The 25,231-nt window shown below is 34.5% G+C and overlaps 1 protein-coding gene across 1 annotated transcript in view; it reads right to left on the reverse strand.

The window, feature by feature from the left end:
• The window catches only part of DNER (delta/notch like EGF repeat containing), a 128,272-nt gene that overhangs the window by 41,326 nt on the left and 61,715 nt on the right, over positions 1-25,231 (reverse strand). Inside the window, exons 5-6 of the mRNA XM_062638984.1 lie at positions 11,406-11,551; positions 4,685-4,838 (exon numbers count right to left, since the gene is read on the reverse strand). Of these exons, the coding sequence (XP_062494968.1) occupies positions 4,685-4,838; positions 11,406-11,551 (300 nt within the window). The remainder of the gene's footprint in view (positions 1-4,684; positions 4,839-11,405; positions 11,552-25,231) is intronic.

The raw sequence follows: 25,231 nt of genomic DNA on the forward strand, positions 1-25,231 counted from the left end.
GTCTGATGTCTCTAACATGTCCCTAAAAAAATAAACAAACTTATAAAATACAATCTAAATGATTCAACACTCCAAACAATCTTCTTAACAAATGCTACACATTGCCCTTTTTAATTGTTATTTACCCCAAAGAAACTATCTTGAATGCATGACTGAAGAAGAAACTACACACTATACACAGAGGCATTTTATTTCTTAAAAGGAACCCTACATAAAATCGTAAATATCTCCCATAGAAGCACGTTTAACACAATGGCTAGTGGCAAAGAACAGTAAGCTATGACTAGGTGACACTGTTAATACAATCTGTCAGTATAAACAGGTACCTGAGACAAAGACCCCAAAGTAAGATAGAGGACACGACTGAACTCTGCTTATAGGGATGGGGGATTTATTTTGATTAACTAACTATTTTAAGGCAATCAAAATGAACATTTAAGTGTCTTTCAGGCAGCCTAATACCTACACATGTTCAGTTCTACTGATGTCACCATAAAATAGCTCTCAACATAGATTGTTATATTTGGAGTTGCTAAAGCACTACAACAGAAAAGGATTTATAAGAGCTTCCTGTATGTGTACCTTACCGCTTTAATATGCTACAGAGAGCTGAATTAGGATCTTATTTTCTGGAATGAAAAACCTGGAAAAAGAAATTGTTGTATGTTGTATCTGTATTAATGCTCATAAAACACCTAAACTAGAGAAAAATAATGAGGTTGAAAATCAGAACTGTGCTCTCATGAGGCAGCTCCTCTGGACCAAATTGAGGCATTTGGAGGGATGTCAGCCTCACTCCAGATATCTAGTGATTTTCTGTAATTGGTCTTGAATTAACAAAAAATTTACTAAAACAGCAATGAAGTATTATAGAAGACTACATCAACTGATTTCTTTCATCTACAGTCTTCATAGTTTTTCAAGTTCTCACATTCGGCTGATTAATTTTATGTATCATAACACAGAATTGAATATGCTTAACTCATTAAACATTTTTCTATCTTCAAACTATTACCAAGTTTGTGAAAGCTCAGAATTACCCTGGAATTCAATGTGTATAAAAAGGAATGTTGGCACAGAAACGCAAAAATTATAGTGTTGCTCTGAAGCTTGCTACAAAAACCTGATTTCCTATAATTGTCAGCATAGCTTGTGGGAAAACTCAGTAGAGATAATATTTTATGTCAGCCTTATGAAAAGAAGTATGTCCCATCTTCTTATTATCTCTAGGGCATATCTTGTCCATCTGAAAGAGTATACGATTTGGGAATTTCCTAGCAAATGTGTTGCAAGTGCTACATATTAAAAGGTTCTAAGCAATCAGCATAGTAAGGAAAAAAGCAGTTTTCTGGTGAGTTACACTTTAATAATCATTACACCTATTTGTTTTGTGCTGACATTTATCTTCATAAAGTTTCCTTCTGTCAAGATTTGGTAAACATGATCCTATACACATACAAATGTTTCTGAAATTTTTAGATGGAGACATTGTAATTAAACTCTTATTTACCACTTTTTTTAGTATTTTCCGTATGCAATGAGTATTTTTTTAGAAATTCATAATTATATGAAATCAACTAGTTTTTTTCTGGCTATTTTTTATCTGAGGGCACAAATATGAGGAAAAAAAATATGGGTAGAGCACAAGCCTCAGAAGTTAACAATGATTAAGCCAACATCCAAACAACATTAGGAATCTGTTCTTAAAAAAAAATCAGAAAAATAATTTTAAAAAACTTAAAACTATAACCTAAAAGTAATGTGTGGAGGCAATGGAGCACAGCCTTTCAAATTCCAGAATGCAATACACAAAGTTAACTATGTTTGCCTTACTGAGGATTTACGGAGGGACTTGATCACACTATCATTCAAAGGGAAGCCTTCACACATGGAAACCACGTAACTTCATTCCATTTATTGTAAGCTTTGTTTTTTACCATAAGAAGTAGGAGGGGGTTTGTAGAAGGAAATATTCAGAACTTTAATATTAGCTTTTTCTCCAGTAGGAGCTAACAATTTTTCTAGAGATTAGGAGAAGAAACTATTATGAAAATAACAAGGCATAAATTATAGAGAAATAGGATTTAAATGGAAATGATAAAAACCAAAGTTAAAAGTAAAGACATCAATGGAAATATATCTCCAAAATATGTAACATAAATACATTTTCTTCTCGAAAATTGTCATGGTCTTAGTCATTGTTCTCTGGCATCTCATGGTATCAGTCTTTCTACAGTTTTGTTCACACTTTCTGAAGCAAGCAAATGAAATGCCTGCCCCTAATAGTGACTACATCTTTAACTTATCAAGACCTTTTAAAAATATGGAGAGGCCAAATAAAAAAACAAATTAAAATATTACTTGATGCACGTATCTGTGATCATAGTAACAACAACAACAAAAAAAACAAACAAGAAAAGCAAACCAACCAAACAAACAGAAACAAAAAAAAACACAAAAGTTCTAGGATTTTATATCAGGATACAGATAAAATAAATAACATTTACTTTATTAGGGCACTATAACTTGGAAGCAGGAACTAAGACGCATTGGATCTAAGTGTAACAACAATTGATACCTTCAAAGTCTTGTACATAAGTTGGAAGTATATTTATGTTGCTCTGCAAAACTTAACTGTACAGCTTGAAAATGTTCAGTTTTTGTAGTGGAAACACTGTTAGGATTACAATAACCACATCAGAATTATATTAAATATTCCCTGAAAGCTTTTTTTTACACAACTAAATCCAATAAAAAAAATTTATTTCATGGAATTTGAGCAGGGTTTTTTTGCAACCATTTTTTCATTTCTTCTGAGATAGGGAAATTGCAAAAGGAAATTTAGCCTATAGTACTTGATGCAGAACAATTTCCAATATATCTATCTCAATAAAAGCAAACAACAAAAACGTAACAAATATTTTTTTTCTTTTCTAATTGGAAACTACTTGTCACAATCCAAAAGAATTCTGAATCAAACATATTCAACATGACAGTAGTGATAGGAGTTGCTCAAACATTGAAAGTTTGTCTCACTCTGCTCTTTCTCTTCTCATATTTAAATCATTATTCAACTGTATTTACATATCATGTTAAAGTGACAGTTGATCCTTTGGCAAATTTATGAAATAGAACAGAGTACACCTGCATAATAACTTCACATCTTAGTTTCAGAGCAATATAAATCCAGGTCATTAGAAAAAATATACAGATATAGATCTCTTTCTGACTGCACTTTTGCTAGTGACTTTAAGCAAAGCGAGAAAAAGTGGGAGTCCTAGAAGCAGAAAAAGTATGAACTAAAGCAAACATCTTGGTCTTTGGAGAGATTGTAGAGCCCTTAATAATTTGCCGTTGCTGATTTTCTGAACTGCAAAGTTCACAAAACAGTTTGGAGGATAGTATGTGACATCCACATTAAAACATCATTTGCATCCATGTGCTTATGGCTCAGTCATATTTCAGGCTGGTATTTATATATAATCTAATGCAGCTGGAAGTTTCTCTAGTCTGTACGACATGTGTGAGAGTAAAAAATAAGAATATTTCTATCTTTAAATGAATATCAGAAAACCCACTCCAGGACCCTGCTTTGGGGCAGAATAAAGTATTGCTACATGTACCTTATATACATATTTCATGCACACAAACACCCACCGAGTGTGAAATCCAGTCAACCATTTAGACATGATCACTAGAAACCTGACCAAATAATTCATTTTTCCACCTGCTTAGCTTCTATAATCTGCAGGTCTTAAGGATTATTCTGGAAGCATCTTCCCCTTTTTTCAGTTTTTCCCTTGTTAAGTTCTCTTTCTCTCTGACCAGTATTACAGATATGAAAGTACAAAGTAATGTTTATAGGAAAGAAAATAAGTTACCTGCTACTGATTCTAATCTTAGCCAACTTTTATTTTTAAATAATATTAGAAAACAGATTGAAATAACTTCAATTATGATAATTGAGTTTTGTTTGCTAAATTTCAGATAGAGTTTTCTGTAATAGCTATTAAGAGTTTTTTCCATCAGCATGTATCTTTAATTTATCCTCCAGCATATGACCATCATATTTAGTTTAATTTTTATTTCAATTAACATGTCAATATTCACTTAATTGAATTTTTTAAACAAATGTTCTTAAAATAACTTCAGAGAACTCAGACATTTGTTCAGTAATCAAACCCACAAAGTACACAGTTTCATTTATAAATTTTTAAAACATTTTCAGGACTTAAGTTAAATCTGAGGAACAATCCAACAACTGCATAGCTAGGATGAAACTTTCTTCCATTTGAGTGGTGTAACTGAAGAAAAGAGTTTGCTAGTTAGAATGAAAGGATGCTTATTGAAAGTTTAGTTGTAATGTATACTTAAAATCTATATTGAATATTTTAAAAAAGAAAAAAGATTAAGAAAAAGCTGATGTACACTGAATTTTGTTTTTTTTCTTCTGAGTAGGTAAAGTTCTATTGTTATGAATAATTCACTCATTAGGCTATGGTTCAGATGTGTGTTTTTAATGTCATTTTTCACAGATGAATCTTCCTTTTAAAAACTACCTTTACACTGTTGCTGTATTTTCCTTCTTTCCTAGTATTTGAAGTTGCAGTTCATTGCTCTGCATAAGAGATGCATTGAATGATAAAACAAAAATGCATTATTCAAAGGGTAATACAAAACCTACCAGCCAGGCAGGTGCAGGTGAAATTATTCCTGTCATGTTTCTGTGCTACATCAGTGCAGGTTGCGTTGTTCTGACAGGGCTGGCTATGACAAGCATCAAATTCTTCACACAGGGAACCCCGATACTCATCCTCACATTCACAGTAAAAGGTTGCCTAAAACCAAACAGAATTTGCACTTTACAATAAATTTTCAAATACTATATTTTCATTGAGTACTCCACTGAACAAAGATAGGGCTTCATTTCTTGTTCATAACAAGAGTTGCTGCCATAAACACATTAACTGCACAAAGTTGCTTTATGAAATCCTAAACCTGCACCAATTCTTCAGCTAAAATCTGTAATCATGCCAAGTAATTTCATCTAGACAAGGAGGCTGAGATCAGATCCATCATGTCGAAATCACTATACATTTTTTCTTCCAGAAATTACACCTACAGGGAGGAATAACTGTCAGAATAAGTAACACACAACCTTTTCCTGCAACAACATCCTACTACAAAGATGCACTCTTTATGCATCTTTGTGCCTGTGAAGGGCAGAGCTGAGGTCTCAGAGGCTCACTTCAATGGTATTTCAGTAATGACACATCCCTTCAATTCTGTTAAAACAGGTCTTCTTCTGAACGTACTTGTTACTTTTTCCAAATCCTGTTAATTAATGAAAGATCAAAAGCATTACACACATGTTAAAAACTTAAAATACCTGTAGTAGGCATGATAGGGCACATCCTTGTGAACAATAAGATAATTAAAATTAGATTTAAAAATTCTTTAGAACACAAAGAAATCTCAAGGAATCAAAGCAAGAAAGCTCTCTCATCTGTAGCACACATTCAATCAAACCCTACTATTTTTGTTCATCAGACACTAGATGGCAATATCACTTATTCTCATACATATCGAAGCCAAATCACTGTGGCTGAAATGAAGCTGTCCCATGCACAAATGTCACGCAAAGTACAGAATGTGCATGGAACTAGAAACAAAGAGACTGGATTAGTATTTTGCCTTCTATTTTTACTTGTGTTTACTTCATCATCTGTGACCTAAGTAGAAAATAATCTTCATGCAAATTAAAAAAACTTTATTCAGTAAAATCTGGACTTGGTTCTTCCCTACAAATATTACACTGGTAGTGTTTAAACAAGGATTAATACTATATAGCTCCAAAACTCAAATCATGGGCATGTTAATTATCAGGAGTGCTGGAAGTTCTTGCTAAGTGCAGTCTATACATTTTCTGGTATTACCCAAGCCTTTTCATAAACCAGCTCTGAGTATCTCACACATTAGCAATGACAGGCTTCCACATAAGGCTGTAGTTTAACAGAAAGGAAAAAGAGGCAAGCAAAACAGTCAAAATTATTAAAAACACATAGAACAGTAACTTAGTCTGAAGAGAATTCACAAGAGCTACATAGGAAAGGGGCTAACAGAGTGAAAGAGATGATCACTTTTGAGTAAGCAATTAGTCAAATGCACAGTAAGTATTTCCACATTTCCATATAGTATTAGTGGGAAACACATCAGCACAGGGATCACTTTGGTCCTCCAAAATTAGTGTTGTCAACATCTCATGTCACTGGCATCGTGCAATACCATTGTGCATATATAGGATCAGGACGCAGGCTGAGTCAGAACAGAGCTGCATCCTTTGCACCTGTTCTAACTCTTACTGATACTAAATATTGACTTAAAGTGCTTGTTATTGTTGATGGAATGGAGTGTTGAGTTTAGACTTAATACAAAATGAAGGTTGCTGCCTGTTTAAATGACTCACCTGTTCCGGATGAACAAAGTGAAATACCATACTAGGCAAAAAAAATGGCATTTTTTCTTAAAATTTACATGAGTAGAGCATCTGGAAAGATACAGGCACTGCACATAGACTCTGTGCCATTCAAAGAGATCAGATCCTTGATCTCATTTAAATGGGTTACTGGAAATGAGAACAGGCTTGCCTACATCTATCTGAAGCTTAAGACATTCCTAAGCAAGAGATCCAAGAAATATATCAAAGTTAACTGCCTGAACAGAGAGGTACCATGTTTATTAGGTAGGTTCAGGTTCACAGTTGCTGCATGCTAGATCCAAGGTGCAAAGTACATCATCAACTGAACCATTCATTGGAGAGGAAGGGAATGTCTGTACTGTTCACGGACACAAACAGCATGGCTCTGCCTGTACTAAAATCTCATTTCAAAGTAATGGAAGCTGATTATTATAAGTATTAATTTGTTTAAACAGTGCAACAGTCAGTCATTGCCTAAACAATATTAATGAAATAGGAATTTACAAAAAGCTCAGATAATATTGATATCTAGGAGTATGATATAGAGATCTTCACACATGAAGTGTAGTTAAAAAAATGGGTTTTGAAAGCAGCAAATAAAAGCATTGTAACACTTCAGACTGAAATGTCTAATGACAGACAACAGTTCTGAGCTGTAGACAAGCAATTCTGTAGAGGAGATTTGATGTCATCTTTGCTTTTCACAAATTACACTATTAATTTTTAACCTGAACAGATGGCATGTACTAGCATATTTGAGGAAAACTAAGTTAAGAAGCAGCTACGCACTAGAATAATGTTAGTATTTAAGTCACTAACTAAGAATTCCAAAACAAGCTACTATCACTAGATTGTTCATCTGGGTATTTTATTTGATTATGGGAGTGCAAATCTACCGTATGTAATTTTAGGCGGCAATAAAATACATTCTTTAAAATAATTTGCTATTATCCAGTCTGCAATTATCATATGACAATTATAGTTGGAATATAGTACTTTTTTCCTATTTTAGGTAAGCCTAGTAATAAAGCGCTTATAAGATGTTAAACTTCAGACTAGAGATACTATAAATGCCATTTATAGTATAGATGCCATTTATATATTTTTAACTATAGTAAAGAAGCTGTTAAGATGACCAGCACAAAATGAATGCCTACTCTTCCTCTTGCTGAGAAAGAGTTTCAGTATTCATTGCAACTCACAGTGAGCTGCTATAATATTTGAGTAAAACATTGCTGTATGACGGTTATATATTCCGCATTTAGAAATATATTCTATTTAGGAACCTAAGTCCATATGTAGGAGAACACGCCTTTAGATATAAAGGGGGCTCTTTTATAATTGGCCTTTCTACAAGTATAGTTAAGTGGATCTAACCCAAAGCTTCTAACCCATACAGGTGGCATGGAAATCATTGCTATTCGGTTCAATACATTATTTCTCAGTACAGGCAGAGGCCAGTTATTTTTGTGTAAATCTCAAGGGTTCTAAATCAAGCAATAACATTTCGCATATACACAGTCAGCTCTTTGGGAGAACCGAAGTTATGGAACAGAGCAATTTGTGAACTAAATCGCTTTATCCCCATATGTCAGCAAAATTGCGGCACTTAAATCCAATAGATGGCCAAAGTTCTCTTTAAAATTCTACATGGAATTAGAAAATGACACCAAACAAATCTCTTTTGGTTAATACCAAAATTTTTCTCTTCCATTCACAGCAAACTGGTTTGAGGACAGCTTATTCTGGTGTAAAGCTGAGTACATGAATGTGAAAGTGGCATTTATATTTGGATCATGCCAAGACCAGTATTATCCTTCTGACACATTAACACTTCCATTGTGGAAGAATGGCAAGCATGGCAGCAAAGCAGAGGTACAAACTTTGCACATAGGAAGGAAAAGGCATCACTTTGACTCAACATCACTTCACAGAACTTTGTTCAAAATACTCCTTTCAAAAGTAACAATAACCGAAAAGAATTCCGCCATTAAAAGCTTTCCTCTCCATATTAACAATCCATAAAAAGCACTAGCTGAGTAGAAGCTAAGTTATGTATAAGTAATAAACGAATAAAATCTGGATGAGACTTCCAAGTTAGACCAGAATTTGTTTATAGTTTTATGCACTCTGTAGCTGACAGTATGCCACTGCACTTATATCACTGCAGATTGTTAATCACATTTAACTTTCCCATTAAGCAGACGTGCTACTACATTCTTTTACATTAAACTAGATTTCGAATGAAATTATGAAGTACATAAAACCACAAAGACAATGATTAATCTTCTTGGCACTGGAAGCAATCACTACAGCCAGCAGAGCTCTTAGTTTGTTCATCGTATTAGGCCTTTTATGCATTCTTCTAAGGAATTACTCTGCAATCTGCAAGACTAGATTGTGCAAAACAGAATGAATTATAGACAAAAACAAACAGCAAATCACAAAGGGCATGTTGTAAACCTAGAGAAGATTAGTGTTTCAATTCTGCAAAAAGAAGTGCAGAAGATGCAACTTGCAGGAAACTGACACAGAAGTCAGTACATGTAATTTTGGCAGTTGTTTGCTCCATCATTAGGGAAATCACCAAGATATTTTAGAGCATATCGTACCTAAGACGAGTTGAACAATAGCAAAATACCCTGCTTAATGAATTATGCACCTTCTATTTTGACCTATGTGGCTTATGCTGGGCCTGAATCAGTTTTATTCTCCCTGGAGCAGGAAACTGGACATAAATTATGTATATTTCAGAAAACTGTATCAGAGATTTTAGTGAGCTACTCCAGCCCAGCAGGCTACCTCAAACCACTGTTTGAGGATCACTGGTATGTTTTCCTCATTTGTTCAAGTTCTAGAAAATTCAGGAGCAGTTTGTGACAGTGAAAATAAATTACATTTCAGAGGTTTTGTTTGAAGATAAGATATATTATTATTATTAGAATCCTAATTCTAGTTCTCTGACTACTATGAATTGGTAGATGCCTTTTCGTAATCAGATTTCAGCATTATTTCTATGTCCCACATTTTCAGCCACAGGGGTGTCAGCCAACTGCAACCTAGCGCATGCTACATCAGAAACACCACTTAATAAATTTTTCTCTTATCACTCTTAGGTTCAAAGAAAACATAGGTGGAAAAGTATGAAAATCCTTCAATCTCTTTCTTTTTTTTTTTTCCAGGGAAAGCAACACACTTACCTGTGAGTAAGGGCAATTCTTTTATCAGCTCTAGTTTTAACACATAAAATGTGTTAAATGTGACTCCGATGACAAGAGTACAGGTGAGGACATAGAGGTCCTGATTTGTTTCCTTTGTTTTTTGAGTGACATACTAGCTCCTCTTTCTTGCCATGAAGCAAATTGTCTTCCTTTTCAAAAGTGTATTTTATTTTACTTGCCATGTCACAAAGATTTGCAAAACATGAATAATTATTAAAGGCTAATACATTCATTAATATAGAAAATTTTTCTGTGTTCCCTTCCCTGCATAGATACAGGAAGTAATTTATTGTTATTTGTGAGATATGACAGGCAACAAGAGAAAGCAATTAAATTCATGAAAATGGACAAATACCACAAAAACATAGAAAACAACTATTTATGAAAGGCTTTAACTCTTATCTGAGAAAAAAATGGAAAAATGAGACGTTTTGATATGCTGTTATATACAGTAAATTTGAATGCGAGTAAACATAAACCAAATTCAAGATAATGAATTTGTAAACTAAAATTGTGAAATATATTAAAGCAGAAAAACAAAACTGAAATAAGACATTATATCTGAATTAGTGGTTTGTTTGGGTACCAGCCAGCTGGTATGGTAGAGTAGCACTTCTAAACACATCTTGCAATAACTGTGTTCACACATTACCTCAAGCATTTTAAATTTTCATTTTTGAGAAATTAGATGCTTAATTATTCCAGCTGTTAGCACTACCGTGCATATATAGATTACAATAGCAGTTTTATTATTATTGTTCAAAAGGTCATTTTTCTATCAAACATGTTTATTGAGAATTTAAATCAGAAATTGGTAGCAGATGAACTAACAGTGAATTCCCTAAGTATGCCAAATTTTCTGTGCTAACGGCAGGCTCACAGCTGTTAATATTTACTCAACAGTTACTATTGCTTTTATCTCCCGAATGAATATTAATAAAACCAAAGATTAACTGTGCATATTTGGGCTGTAAATTACTTTTAATCCACTAAATAAAACAACACATATAGAAAGTAACAAGAGAATACAGGATCTTATTCACAGAAGGCCAGACTGGTTCTGTAAAAGCAGTAATACAGGCTGCAGATCTGACGCGTTTGGTTGTTTTCATGTTACTAGATAGCACAAAAATATCACAGTGGCCAGTGGAATTTTTGTCACTATTGCAATCTCTCAGCATAGTATCTTGTAAAGGAGAAAACTGCAGAGGAAGACTTCCAAACATTACCAAATTACTCCATTTTGTTTCCAAGTGAGAAGTTATTGAGACACGGAGAGATAAATACTAGATTAAATCAGACCTAAAACTGAAAGAAGGTTGAAGACTGAACAAACCGGAACACACTGTTCTGAAGATTGAAGATCCCAACTGCCCACCATCTCATAAAGATGTTCTTCCTCTCGTAAAGAAATATTCTCCTATAGTGACAGTAAGATGCAGTAGACATTACCTTATACCTGATTTGAATAATTATTTTTATTGCCAGGGTATGAATCTTTTTATCTCATCTTAGTTATTTTCTTGCTTTAAGTGCTTGAGTTTTAGGAATAACAAATAAATATACTGTTATAATTTAGTAACATCTGTGAGATTTAGAAGCCTGTTACGCAGCAGCAAGGCATGCACACACTCAGAGGACCAAGAAAAACTTACATTGTGTTTATATTATTATGGAATTTCCACACTACATGAAATTCACCTTACCTCATCTGGTTTGGTGATACATTTTCCTTTCCCCGAACACTGGAAGTAATCTGAATGGCTTCCCACAGGCATGCAGGTACTGACTTTCACTATCACAGTCAAGCGTAGAGCCACAATGCACTTAGTAACTGAATCATTCAGGAAACCTTGCAAATAAATAAATAAATAAATAAATAAATCTTACTATAGAAGAAAATACACCAGCATATATTACTGCTGTACCACTGGACAAACAAATAAAACTGAATTGAAAGAATCTGGCAACTAAGAACAACATTGCTCATATTTCATACACATCTAAATTTAATGCATGTAAATAAAAACAAGAATATAGTTTGGAAACAATCACTCATCATATTGATTAACAAAGGGAGGCAGGCTGGTGAAATAGATCTACGTCCAAATCCCTAATTTGGTGTCTTTTTTCAGGTCCCAAATAAGCAAATGCTTTTGCTTGCAGCTTTCTGGTAAGTTAAACTATAGTTCTTTAAGGCTTTTAATGACAGGCAATATCAAAATCAAATTCAGTAGAGAAAATGTTCAAATGAATTTTCTAAATGTTATGTCAGAGCTAAAAAGCACACAGATCACAAACTGCATTACACGGGTAACAGATGGCTGTATTTTTATGAAGTTTGCAAGAACATATATACACAGCTTGACAGCATTTCTCTTTATGCTTGCAATACAAGTACTATTGAACGTCTGATCTGATTATTCTATAAGGTGATATACCAGGTATAGACAAAACATGAAAATGAGAACATTTGACAAGGAAGAGGAAAATCCATTAATCTCTGGCTAGCACTTCAAATTGCATGGAATTCAAATATAGCTGGTTAGAAGATATTAAAACACACTGGAGCATAATGACATCCCTATTGCCCATATTTCTAACAGATATACCTAGAAAATAAAATAAAAGCCATCATAATAGATAAAATAAGGTACATACAAAGCCCATGACATACACAATTAAGTCAGAGTTCAAATCAAAATACATATACTGCTCCTATACTTCACTTGTGCTCAAACTGCATTGTTCCACCCAGGTTACAGCCCTTCCATGTGTGGCATCAGTTGGCTGTTTTGTTCTAGAGGCTTGTAGCAGAATAAATGCGCTGTGACATAAAAATTGTGGGTTTGATATAGTGCATCTACTGTATGCAGAATATATTCATTGGAAAAAAACCTCAACAAACAAACAACAGAACAAAGATTGTTCCATAAATGGTCAAACTTTAATTTAACTTCACTTTTCTTAATGTGGATAGACTCCTAAGTGTCTAAGACTGTTTCTAATATCAGAATGGGAAGTTACAGACACAGAACCATTGTAGGATCATACTTTTCTTATAGAAATTAGAGAATTTAGTTAAAAACTGATGGTTTTGGTTTTTTTTTAAATCTAAATATCCTTAATTTTAAAAATAATGACAGTAAATAGATGCAGGAATGAATGACATAGAAAGTTTTCTCTAATATTTTTCACTTTGAATTCTAGAATCCATTTATAGCCTAAACCTCAAAAGAAGTTCAAAGATGCAATGTAGCTTCCTGCATTATAGACTGGAAATAGCAATACTTGAATACTTACATAGTCAAGCAGAAAAAAAAATAGTATGAGATAATATTTATAATGAACAGTAATAAACCTAAGTTTCATGAAACTCTCTGAATTTCAGATGAATTCTCTTTCCAGAACAGCTGCTAAACATTACTTTGATTTGGCATATCAGAGTGTCAGGCATGACTAATTTTACAAATTCCATTAAGAAAATCATATAGAAGACTTCCATTCTTTGTTCCTTAATTTTAGGTTTCACTTTTTAAATCCTGCATCCTTCCAACAAATAGCGGTCTATGCTAGAAACAATGATCCCTAAACCATATCTTCAAAGCAGGAAAACCTCATGTCCAGTATAGATGTCATCAGCTTGAATATTGCCTCCACAAGCTAGCTAAGTATTCTAAAAGATCAGATTAAAAATATATATATATATGTGTACTGGGTATCGTTCCAAATGTCTAATGGTCTGTTTTGGCTAGTAAACATTGCTGTAATCTGCTGACCTCTTCAATGCAAGCCAATTTATTCTGGCCTTAATACACACCCCATTTTTAACCATCTGTTCAAAGATGCAGCCAGAACTATTTCCTTTAACAATTGAATGAGATTGTCACTGGCAACCATGCAATTATATGTGGATGCTTGAAAGAATGTGGTATTTAGAAAATGTCTTTGGGTTCACATTTGCTTGTCTGAAGCAGATTGTTACATATTCTTCAGGACAGTTCCCTAAAGGAATATTAAATCAACCTGCTTTGTACTTTCAATCTTGTTACTATTTTGGTATGAAAAGCCCTTAGGCAAAACTCTGGGAAAAAAATCATTATTCACATTGGAATGCCACATATTTTCCTGCAATTCCTAATTATTTTGCCTCATTTCCAAAGACAAGAAAAATAAAAACATGGCTATTTATTTTCACTCTATAGAAGTTGCATACAATTTTCTGAGATCTCCAGCTTTTAAGGCTAGAATGAGCTTGACTGATCACCTATATATGGCATCCTGCTTAACTCGGATCACAGCATTTCAATTAATTCCGTCTTCAATTCTTATAACAGCAACTGAACTAAAGTGAGTTTTAAGTTCTATTTTTAACTTCCAGGTAGGAGAATAATTTCAGAAGCATTCTTACAGCTCCCTTCGTCTAAGGTCTGGGGAGAAACATTACAGCTGTTTATACCAGAAAGTAATTTTGTTCAGTTTAATCTGCCTGGTTTTCTAGAGCTAGTTAAAACATAATGACATCAGAGTATTTTAAACTGAAGAATTGAGGATAGAGCTATTTATAGTAACGCTACGGAAACAATTTTAAAGCCTAATAAATCATAATATGATCTGAGAAGTCATTTGGATTGCAGAGGAGGCATTTTTGAGCTTTGTGCACACACATTTGGTAGCCTGAGAAATGCCTGCATGATTTCCTTGCCAATATGCTTGGTAACATAAACTGCAGCTCATTCCACTCTGGTAGTTTCACCTGCTTACACCTAGGAGCACAAAGTACATATGCTCCTGTTTCTCTCACATTAAGAATGAAAAATAAGGAATAAAGTCAAAATAAAAGGTGACAGGTGTCATCATGTCTAGGGGCATTCAGCAAGGTCATATCATGCCATTAGATTACCACTACTCAAACATTCATTGATTGATTGTAGATTTTCTAGGATACACAAACTGATTTGCTTCCTTTGCAATTCCCATTTCTGAACAATACCTTCTTTCTATGCACAGCAGGCTGAGGTCAGCAAGCTGGTCCATGGTAGACTGCCAAAATAAGGGAGAGGAGCTAATAGGCCACCAACTTCGAACATTATCTGATTGCATATTATGTTAATGGAAGACACAAATTGAAGCTAGCACTCGGTATGCACCCAATGCTATTACACACTCTTGCCCACTGCAATTGGCTCAAGAGTATTCTTCAGAGTGACTGTATGTATTCCAACATATATTCATCTATGGCTGAAACAATCCTATGAGGGCGGTGAGGTACTGGAACACATTGCTCAGAGAAGCTGTGGATGCTCCATCCCTGGAAGTGTTCAAGACCAGACTGGACAGGGGTTTGAGCAACCTGATCTAATGGAAGGTGTCCCTGCCTGTGGCAGGACATTTTACTGTATGTAAAATCATACAATGGAATTGTATGACTTTAAGTTTCCTTCCAATCTGTCCTGGGTTCAGCAGTAGCAGTCATTTTTCTCCTCCTTAGTAGCTGGTGCAGTGCTGTTTTCAACTTCAATCTGAGAAAACTGCTGACAACACAGAAATGTTTTAGTTGTTGCTAACTAATGCTTATGCCAATCAAGGACTTTTCAGTCTCTCATGCTCTGCCAGTGAGGAGGGGCACAAGAAGCCAGGAAGGAGCAGAGATAGGACGCCTGACTCAAACTAGCCAAAGGGATATCCAATACCACAGTATGTCATGCCCAGTATCTAAACTGAGGGGAGTTACCCAGAAGAGACTGATCGCCGCTCAGGTCAGGCTGGGTATCAGTGGGCAGGTGGTGAGCAATTGTATTGTGCATCAGTTATGTTTATTGTTGGGTTTTTTCCCCTTCCCTTTCTAAGTTTTATATTCTCTCCCCTTGTTATTTCCTTTATCATTATTGTTAGTAGTAGTTTTGTATTATTCTTTAGTTACTGGACTGTTCTTATCTCAACCTGTGGGGTTTACATTCTTTCAATTCTCCTTCCCATTCTGCCAGAAGCAAGGGGGAAGAAAGAGGAAAGTGGTAGAACAGCTGCATGGTTCTGAGTTACCAGCTGGACTTAAACTATGACACAACCCAAACCATTTTATGGTTCCGTATTTTTACAGCAGAAATACAGTAATGGCTCTCTACATTAAAGTTCCAGTTTATAAAAAATATAGCTCTATGAGTCCTCCTAAAGGTTTCTTAGATGAGAGGGTATGACTGCCAAGGCAGTTGGACACTCACAATGAAGCATCAGTCCCCAAGTTCTCAACTTATTTTTAGCCTGGTTTCCCAAGGAAATGAGACAGCAGTGAGATGTCTACCAGTTTCCATCTGTTCTGTTTTCCTTTCTTAACACTTTCCCACACCAAAAGCTTTTGGGGTCAGTAGCCAACTTCAACATCTTGCAAAGCAGTGGAGTTCTCAAAGACACTGTGTGCCTACAGCTTCCCTGGGCTGTATACAGCCTTAGCACTACGGGCATTTCTAAGTCAAAGTGGGCAGGAAAAGACTAAGGTCCCCAGAACAAGGTTGTCTCATTTCTCCACTCCATTCCTGGTGTACAGTACTTATTCACAATTTGGAAAAAGGGAAATTGGCATACATACAGTTGTAAGAAAAACAGTATCGGTCCTTCAGGAGCAAAGCGGTGGTATTGGGTGTGCCTGCACCACATCATCAGTTCATGTCATGTAGTAACATAATGAAGCTATAATACTTCTAGACCTGATTTCAGCTTCTAGAAACAATATGGCTGCTGTCAGAACATATTGAACCATAGTTTAGAAGCCTTAGTGATGCAGAATAGAAGCTACATAAGTACATCTGCTAGCTCATCCACAGATAATGGAAAGTTACAGAATTAACCTAAAGTGTAAGAGATCAAAGAGGAATTTGCTGTTTGACCACAACTCTCACACCACAGGAGAAAATGTTATCCAGCAGGCTAAATAGGAGTGATCAATATGCTCAGCCTTTTCTTTTGTGGCCAATGAAATTTGCAGGCATAAGAATAATTTAAAGAAAGGAAGCTGGGGGAAGGGGATTGATTGCAGTACTCTACAAAAAAACTACAAAGGGAAGGAGATGTAAATTCTAGTCCTTCCTCCTAAAATTTTATGTCCAAATTTTATTCAAAGAATATTCATGTCCATAAGACTTACAGTATCCATATATCATATGATATAGCTAACATTCAAGACTATGAAACCCACCATAGAAGTCTATACTAATCACTGCCATGCTTAAGTATCTTTTTGGATCTAGGCATGAAGTAGTAAATTCAATTTAACTTGCAAACCAATTTCCCTCTCTTATGGCATTGTGCATCACAATCTCAAATAGTGGTTATTCATCTAGCAAATCCAGGAGGGCTCAGTCCTTCTTACTCATTCATGGAAGTGATGTTCAGCTCATTTTAGAGACCTAACAAATGAAAAAGCGTAACAAGATGTCCTCATGATAACACTTGATTGTGAAAATTTGCATTTACATGTTGAAATATTGTGAATTGATTCACAAATAACACAGTCATTTATCTTTTTTTTTCCATGACTCTAATGGTCAAGGTCATTAAGGCCTATCAATACTCTCAGGGCACTGACACTAACACTGTTCTACAGATTCTGAAAAAATGGGTCAGGAATCTTTTCCTAGTTTGCCTTAGGATTATTTTCATACATAAGCATAAAACAGTAAGTGAGAAACAGGTAGTCGATGACATTAGCAATCTCTGATGCAGTGCTTCTGTGCTATCAGTGCCTTAGGATATTTGCACAGAACATCTGAGATCACTCTGTAATGATACTGCTAGGCAACATAGCATCTGGGAATACAAAAATACAGCTGCAATCACAAAACTGCTATTTTGCTCAGAAATAGCATTTTTGATAAGTGGTACAGCTCTCCCAAATTTTATACAGATCAGAATGCTTACTGTGCTTTGTCACAGAAGCCTTGGTCAGATACTACTTTTGAAAGTAGATACAGATTTTAGTGAGAATCAGTTCAAGAACTGTTTGAAATACTTTATTTTTCAAAAATTTGAATGAAACAGCAATTCAAATAGTTTTTTGTTGTGCTGGAAAGTGACTGTAAAACTTCTCTTGTATTTTTTTTTTCTTCTCCAAACTGATGTCATAGTCACATTCAGTTTAAAAATAGACATACTTGCTTCTTTCATTACCAGTACCAAAAACTCATCCTGGGCTCTGAAAAATCAAACGTATGCTTTCTTCTTAGATGTAATCACCATTACAGTGATAAAGATAAATGTGCTGCTGGTCAAGTTATATTCTCAGTAACATTACTGGAATTCTGTCAGGGACAGATTGACAAATACAGTGTTACACAAGTGTAACAGAGAGCAAAAAAAAAATTGGATATCAGGAAATTATTACCAAAACTTTGGGAAGAAATAGCACACAGCTTGACTTTCAAGCCAGAGCTCAGTTTTGCAGGACTCGCAGTTAAAATACATTTATGAACTAAGCAAACCAGTTGGATTCACTTAGCATAGAGAAATCCCCAACCACATGTTCCATTACATTTTCTCTAAAGCAAATGCCAACTTCTGAATTTCAATGTTACTAAACAATTACCCAACTTAATACCTTGACTGGACCAAAACCCATGGTAGGATTATGAAATAGTCAGCTAACAAGAGTATACTTACACTTATGAAACCGCTTGCATACAGCTTATTAAGGAGATGTGACAGTAGCTTAGAGTGTGACCTTCTGTCACGGCTTCAAGGACTCTGCTTACTGTTCAAAATAATGGTGAAAGCCCAGTGAAGGGTGACAAGACTAATTTTCTAATAGATTTCCTATATTGCAATTCCCCTGTTGTGTGCTTATTTATCAGCATCTCAACAATGTTGCCAAGCTGGCAGCAAAACATTTTGGGCACAAATGTAGACCACCAGAATCTCTGATACCACACTTTCCCAAAGTAGTTAAGTGTGGTGGAATACAAATGGAATAGCTGATAAGGGGAGCTGCGGTAGAGGGGATGGCAAGGTTGGCCAGGATTTACCTAGAGTGACTGGTTCACATTAAAGACTTATGAGTAGCTACCCTACTTTTAAATACACTGTTCAGCATGTTACACTACTAGCTGAAGATCTCAAATCATGTTACAAGCATTATTAAAATGTGCCTCACATTTCCCTTTAAGTTATGCATTACCATCCTTATTTTACATATCACTTAAGCAGTTTGCCCAAGATCTCACAGTGCAACAACCATGTGATCGACTGAATGTAAATACCTTGAGTGTGAATTGGTCTGAAAAGTCCTATAGGAAGAAAGAGAAATCTTAAACAAACAAAAGGTATCTTGCCAAGCATTACATGTTTGAGCAAATGCGTTTCCAAAGAAAATAATTTCCCACTGTTACTTGCTAGAAGTGGAAGTGAATAAAATTAATTATATTACTTCAAGATTACTCTAAAGAGTAAATTATTTAGATGCTATCTTAAAACAATACAATGTATTAAAAAAGTAAATAGTCAAATGTTTACATCTGTTTACATGTGAGATGAGGTCCACGTAATTTGATCATAAAGGACAGTGCAGGATATTGATTTTTATCTTATTTATAAAGATACCCTTTCTTACATAGCCTAACAGCATTCTTCAGAATTATTTGGATATCAGATAAATGCTTAACTTTTTGCCTTATAGGATGATCTTTTAAAAAAGTAACTGAAATTAACACTTGACTGAACTTTTTATGCTCTTCACACTTCTGCTGCTGCTATTATTTATCAAACAGCCACTTTCTGCAAGGTTAGCTCTCATGCCCAGAACCCCAGGGAAATGTTCACAGCTGAGCACAATACTCAATACTGCCTATAGCAGGGCCCTTCCAAGCAAATTGCACATATAAAAATGAAAACCCCATTAACTGGAGCACTTGTCACCGTATTCCCCCAGCAGCAAGGCTGACTTGCACAGAAGTAACTAAATAGTCATACACGCGCATTACTGCACAACAGCAGAGCAGCAGAGCTGCATGAACACTCTAGCTATGGCATGTGCAAGGTGTGATTATTGTGACTGCGCATACACCATGGGCTAAGAGCTCACACAGATGCTCAGCTGACACATGGTAACTTGTTAAAGCTAGAGTAACTTGATTATGTGGCTTTCCATGAATTCAATTCACACATCTCCTACTATGAAATAAAATTGTCCTATTTTATTTTTGCTTAAGTAAAAACAATTTCAACATGCAGCAAACTGCTTTCTTTTGATGAAAATATGTCTCTGTTTTAAAGATGTGTAACAACACAAAATACAGCATCCAAAAGACAGTTACAACCTGTTTCCTAATCTGAAATTCTATAGCTAGATAAAAAGAGCAAGATCAGACTCAGTTTTTTCAAAATATCTCTCTAGATTGCTTTTAATATAGTTTTTTGGACACTAAGTTTCATTTTCCCTATTCGATATGCCTGCAACCATATTAGTGGTGATCACTTGTTAGTGTATGAAGAGACATTGCAAAGAGATTCATTAAATAACCCAAGGAGCATCAAGAGAGCAAATAACTGCTCAGAGCAGAGATAACAAAGAAAATACTTTGATGCACTAGAAAGCCAGGAAAGGGAAATATTCCCAGGAAAGGGAAATATTATCCTTTCTGATGCCATATGTACGTACGGTTCACACACTTTTTAAAATGCAACTGATCTCTTGTGCTTGAAGAGCCAAGCATTAATTTGAAAAGCAAATGAAAAGCAAATGAAAATGAAAGCAAAACTTCAGAAAGTTTTGTGGAATTCAAGCAAGCTGGTAGGTGATGGCATTTGAATAGCATCAGTATTCCTCATAAAGATTCTACAGCATCCATTTCCAAATGTGTTCATACAGCTACCAAGTTTACTTAAAGAAATACTTTTAAAATACTTTATAATTATGGTTTAAACTGATTAGTTGAATTGTATTGATCTAAAAGGCCAGGCATTTTGCAGAAAACCATGTTACACACCTGGTTTATACTAGTTTTTCTTTGCTGTGATGAAAACAAAGATATTAAAGATTGTACTGGAGGATTTATTTTCTATTCAGATAAAAATATTCATTCATATTAAATGTTAAACTTTCTGCTTTATTATCTGCAAGGTCTTATCTGAGAAATAGCAGATTTCCGTATATATTTCTTCTTTTTATAAGTAGATAAAAAATCTAAATGTAGCAATATCTCACGAAAGCTGCTTTTCAAGCTGCATCATGGAAGTAATAAATTAAGCACAAAGATCAAAAAGCAAGAAATTTCAAGACATTTACAAGCATTTTTTCAATGTAGGTATACAGGTCTTTCTATCATATTACCTATGGAGGCAAAATAACAGCACCCAGCTGTTTGGTTTACTATTTTTCTGAAACAGCTCCCATCATTGCAGCTTCAACAGCAGGCACACCAATGCAGAAAAGCAATTTTCCCAACATTTTGTCATAAAAGCTGATAAGAAGCAGGTTATGTCAAAAGAGTTAATATCCTAATAACCATGGTACAGACCTGAAAACATAATTGCATTTTTTTAATGTCATTGGGAGAAAGGAAAGAAATAGGTTGCATGCACACAGACAGCACTTCCAACTCCATGCTCTGCATTACATCCAAAATCTCTAAATAAGCAATAATCATACAATGTCTAATTTTATTACCCAATTTCCAGAAAAAAAAAAAAAGTTATAATGGTATAAAGATTTTAATTAAAAGTTTTAGCATATGTTGGGTTTGGGATTTTTATTATTTTAATAGCAGACTGTGTTTTAGAATAAATGTTCCAGTTTTCAATCAGAGTGTGATTGCAGGTTTTAATAAAGAAAGATGCATGCAACAAATCATAGGAGATTTTTGAGACAGTTGCCATACAAGTTGAAAATGTCCTTCAAGATCCTTCACCAAGGCCTTCTTATTTTCTAAAAGAAAATATAAATGCATTTTTTTCTTGAGAGATATTTAATCAATTTAGTAAATATTACACACTTGCAACGAGTCTGTATAGAAAATTTACATGTTCCTGCACATGTTCCCAAACTTTTATTCCATGAAAGAAGTGCTCAGTGTTGAGTGGATTAGATTCCAACCAAAACACCCTTTATTAATAAGCAGCACTTTCAACTCACCACAGGGATTCTTTGCTGTAACCTATTATCATTCATGAGTACTTGAGTCTGAAAGACATGCACAAACTGACAGGTTATCAGGGCACTCTTACCTTTTTTTTTCAGACTTGAAAAATGTATTTAATTTGATTTCAATTTTTCAAGATATTTTGCAATGAAGAATAGGTGTGTGTGACAGTAACGAGATAACGTTTTACAATTCTTTTCAAATATTCTAGTACTATTATTGTTACCATGATTGTATGAAAATTCTGAATTAAAGCACATATTGATAGGACATTTTACAAATCTTATAAATAATATATGCAAGAATAACTTATTAACTTCAAAGAATATTGGGAAGCTATACCTCTATTGAAGTAAAAGGCAGACTTTCCATGAATTAATGTTTTAAGTGTCAAATTCCTTGAGTGCCACCTCATTAAAAATATGTTCAACTCCCTCCTGCTTCACTTCCCAACTATCTCTTTGGGAAATCTTGACATCCACCCATAGCAATCCAAAGAATACAAGACTTTTTGACTTCTTAACATCAAATGAATCATTTTTGTTGCAAACGGTGAGCAGAAATCAACAATTCATGTGTCTTGTGCTACAGATCAACCACTTAGTGATTGCCTTTGTCTAGTAGTAACTTGACATTAAAAGCCATCAGCACCTTGCGATATGCTCTGTGCTTCACCCTACACATAATCAATAAGCAAATCAGTAATTTCGGAGGCTTTTTCATTTCAAAAACATGAACCATATTGGTCCTTTTTTCCATTGGCTAATAAGTATATTTTCTAATAAAACATAGTAATTTATTTTAGAAGACTGGCATGTCTGTAGTACCAAATCTTAGAAACTCATTACAGAAGGTGCAAGCCAGTCTTCAAGTTAGTACTTTTACCCATCTACTGGGACTTATTCTAATGGGGTAAATGCTGTAATTAACAACATAATCATGCTGCATTAATCACAGCATCATAACTCTTTTTCTGCACTACAAAAGCCTGTTTGCAAAAGCAGCAACCATTTTATAAACCACATTATAGAAAACAGACTGCTCTTTTTTATTTAGTCGTATTACACTCTTCTCCTTCCCTTAAACCCTTCATTCTCATACAGTGCAGGTACTGTCTCTGGGGCACTACGATCAAGGTGCCTATTTTTAGATCTTAGAGACAGCATTCTTTCCATCCTCTAGACATTATGCCCTGAATCACATGATCAGCAAATCAGTACATTACTGCTGACTTTTCAATCTTGTCTAAACAACTTTAAACTTGTGTCACCATGAGGTAACACAAAACAAATAATATTTCCCTAAATATTTTAACTTTGACATAGCCATCTGATTCAGAAAGATTTGCAAGAGGTAATTAAAGTACCTTGCTGAGTAACAAAACATGGAGGCAACACAGTCAGAAGTGACTCAAATAAGATGCAGACCAAAAGACACACACACAAAACCAAACAAATTCCCATGCTCAATCTATCTTCCCCATTTTTATTTTAGACTATTTAGAATATTTTTAAAACGTAAAGGAAACGTATTTTACAGAATTCAAAAATTATAAGGAAAATAATCCTTTAAAAACTCATTTGAATAAACAGAAAAATTGTGAGGGGAAAAAGGGGAAAATATAGAAAGTAACTTATAAGCTGGCATGGTCCACAGCCTTATTGTGTGATTCTGTACTTACAGCATCCTACACCATCCTGTGGCCTTGTGATTGTTCTACGTTAAGTACCTTCAATAAAAGCACATGCTACATTATTGCTCTTTTATAAAAAGTCATCAAATGTGACTCATTGTACCTTAGAATACGTTTGACACGTATATCAAGAATCATACAGGAAGTGCTGAAACTGGCAGTTTCCCTATTCCTTTAGTATTTCACCCTTCTTCTACTCAAGTGTTTTAATAAAAGTAATTTATTCTGGGAAAAGCTATAACTAAATTAAGGCCACATAGAAGAATTTACTCCAGAAAATTGTTGAGTTATCTCATTACTTTTTTATATCATAGTACAGAGTTGCAGTGCCGCAGGAGTAAAAGATATGCAGAGGGAATGCTTCATACTCATTTTTCTCTGAAAAGCACTATAGATAATCCATCCATTTGCTAAAATAAATAGGATTTCTAAAAATTCAAATGCACTATAGCTGCACTCATCTTTACTAAGCACTCAAATGCTCCTATTCACGAATGCATCACTGTACTATGGGAGTCTCCCTGCTGCTCCATGCATATGCATTTATGATTCATGATCTTTACATAAATTACACTACAACTGGAAAATTCTACAGAGAATTTCACTATCAGGAAATTAAGAAGAAAGACCAAAGAAAGTGTCAAAAAAAAACCCAGATGGAAGTAAAATTAGAGGTCTGAGAATATTTGTAATCCATGAAAGAAGCAAGATCATTAGTACAATTTTAATGAACTAAACCTTAGTTTGTATTCATCAAGGAAAAGATATATTTTCCCCTCATGTTACCTAAAACATGGTAAATTCAAAATAAAAATCTCAGTGACAGGAAGACAGCTACAGAGAGACAAGTAGGACAAGAAAAGCTATGAAAGAGTAAGAAAATATTCATTTTAGTTATCTAAATTAGTAGCTTTTGCTTTATGTCATGTCATGTACAGTCAAGTGCAGCCACCACAGAGCAACTTAAGCCTTCCGTTTGGGAGCTTATAGGTTAACCTAAAGGCATAAACTGGTCTATAAGCAGCATACCATGAGGCAAATGCATAAAATAGGGAGTTTTAACTGTCATAATTTAAACAAAAAAAATAAACTAAAGAAAAATATCTGAAAGTAACTGTCTTGGAAGGAAGTAAATAATAAAGAAAATAAAAGGAACTGGAAAATTATTTTATAAATAAATATAAGAAAACACCACTGATCATAATTGAATTATTATACCAACAACCTTCAAGCAATATCTTTGCTTTGTGACAGCTCAAAAAGGAGAGAGCATGGCATTACTTCTGCATTTGTGGGCTGGGTTTGAATTTGGCCCAATGTTTCTGCATCAGGATGCTTTTAATTTTACATTTATAAGCATGATAGGTTGCTGAATAACAATTTGTGGCAGCTTACTCTTCATTATAAGATATACAGAACTCAAGAATATTGCAATAAATGCTGTTATCACAATGACTTCAGTTTTCATGTCATTGCTGTAATAATCTATCTGCTCAAAGCTCAATTTAATTAAGTCTATTGTGTCTATGAAAAAAGAGTGTATTAAATCAGTGTTATTTCCCGTATAGTTACAAATAACATATCAGCCTATTTTCATTACATCCCTTCTGCAAAGATACTTAACATTTATTTGGCCAATGAAACATATATTTCTAAGATTTCATACTCAGAGACAAAACTAGAAGAGAAAAAGTAATGCGAGTAAACAACACTG

The sequence above is a fragment of the Pezoporus occidentalis genome, unplaced genomic scaffold, assembly GCF_034315485.1.
Source record: "Pezoporus occidentalis ecotype Australia unplaced genomic scaffold, CSIRO_AGI_Poc_V1 ctg59, whole genome shotgun sequence".
NCBI classification, from domain to species: domain Eukaryota; kingdom Metazoa; phylum Chordata; class Aves; order Psittaciformes; family Psittacidae; genus Pezoporus; species Pezoporus occidentalis.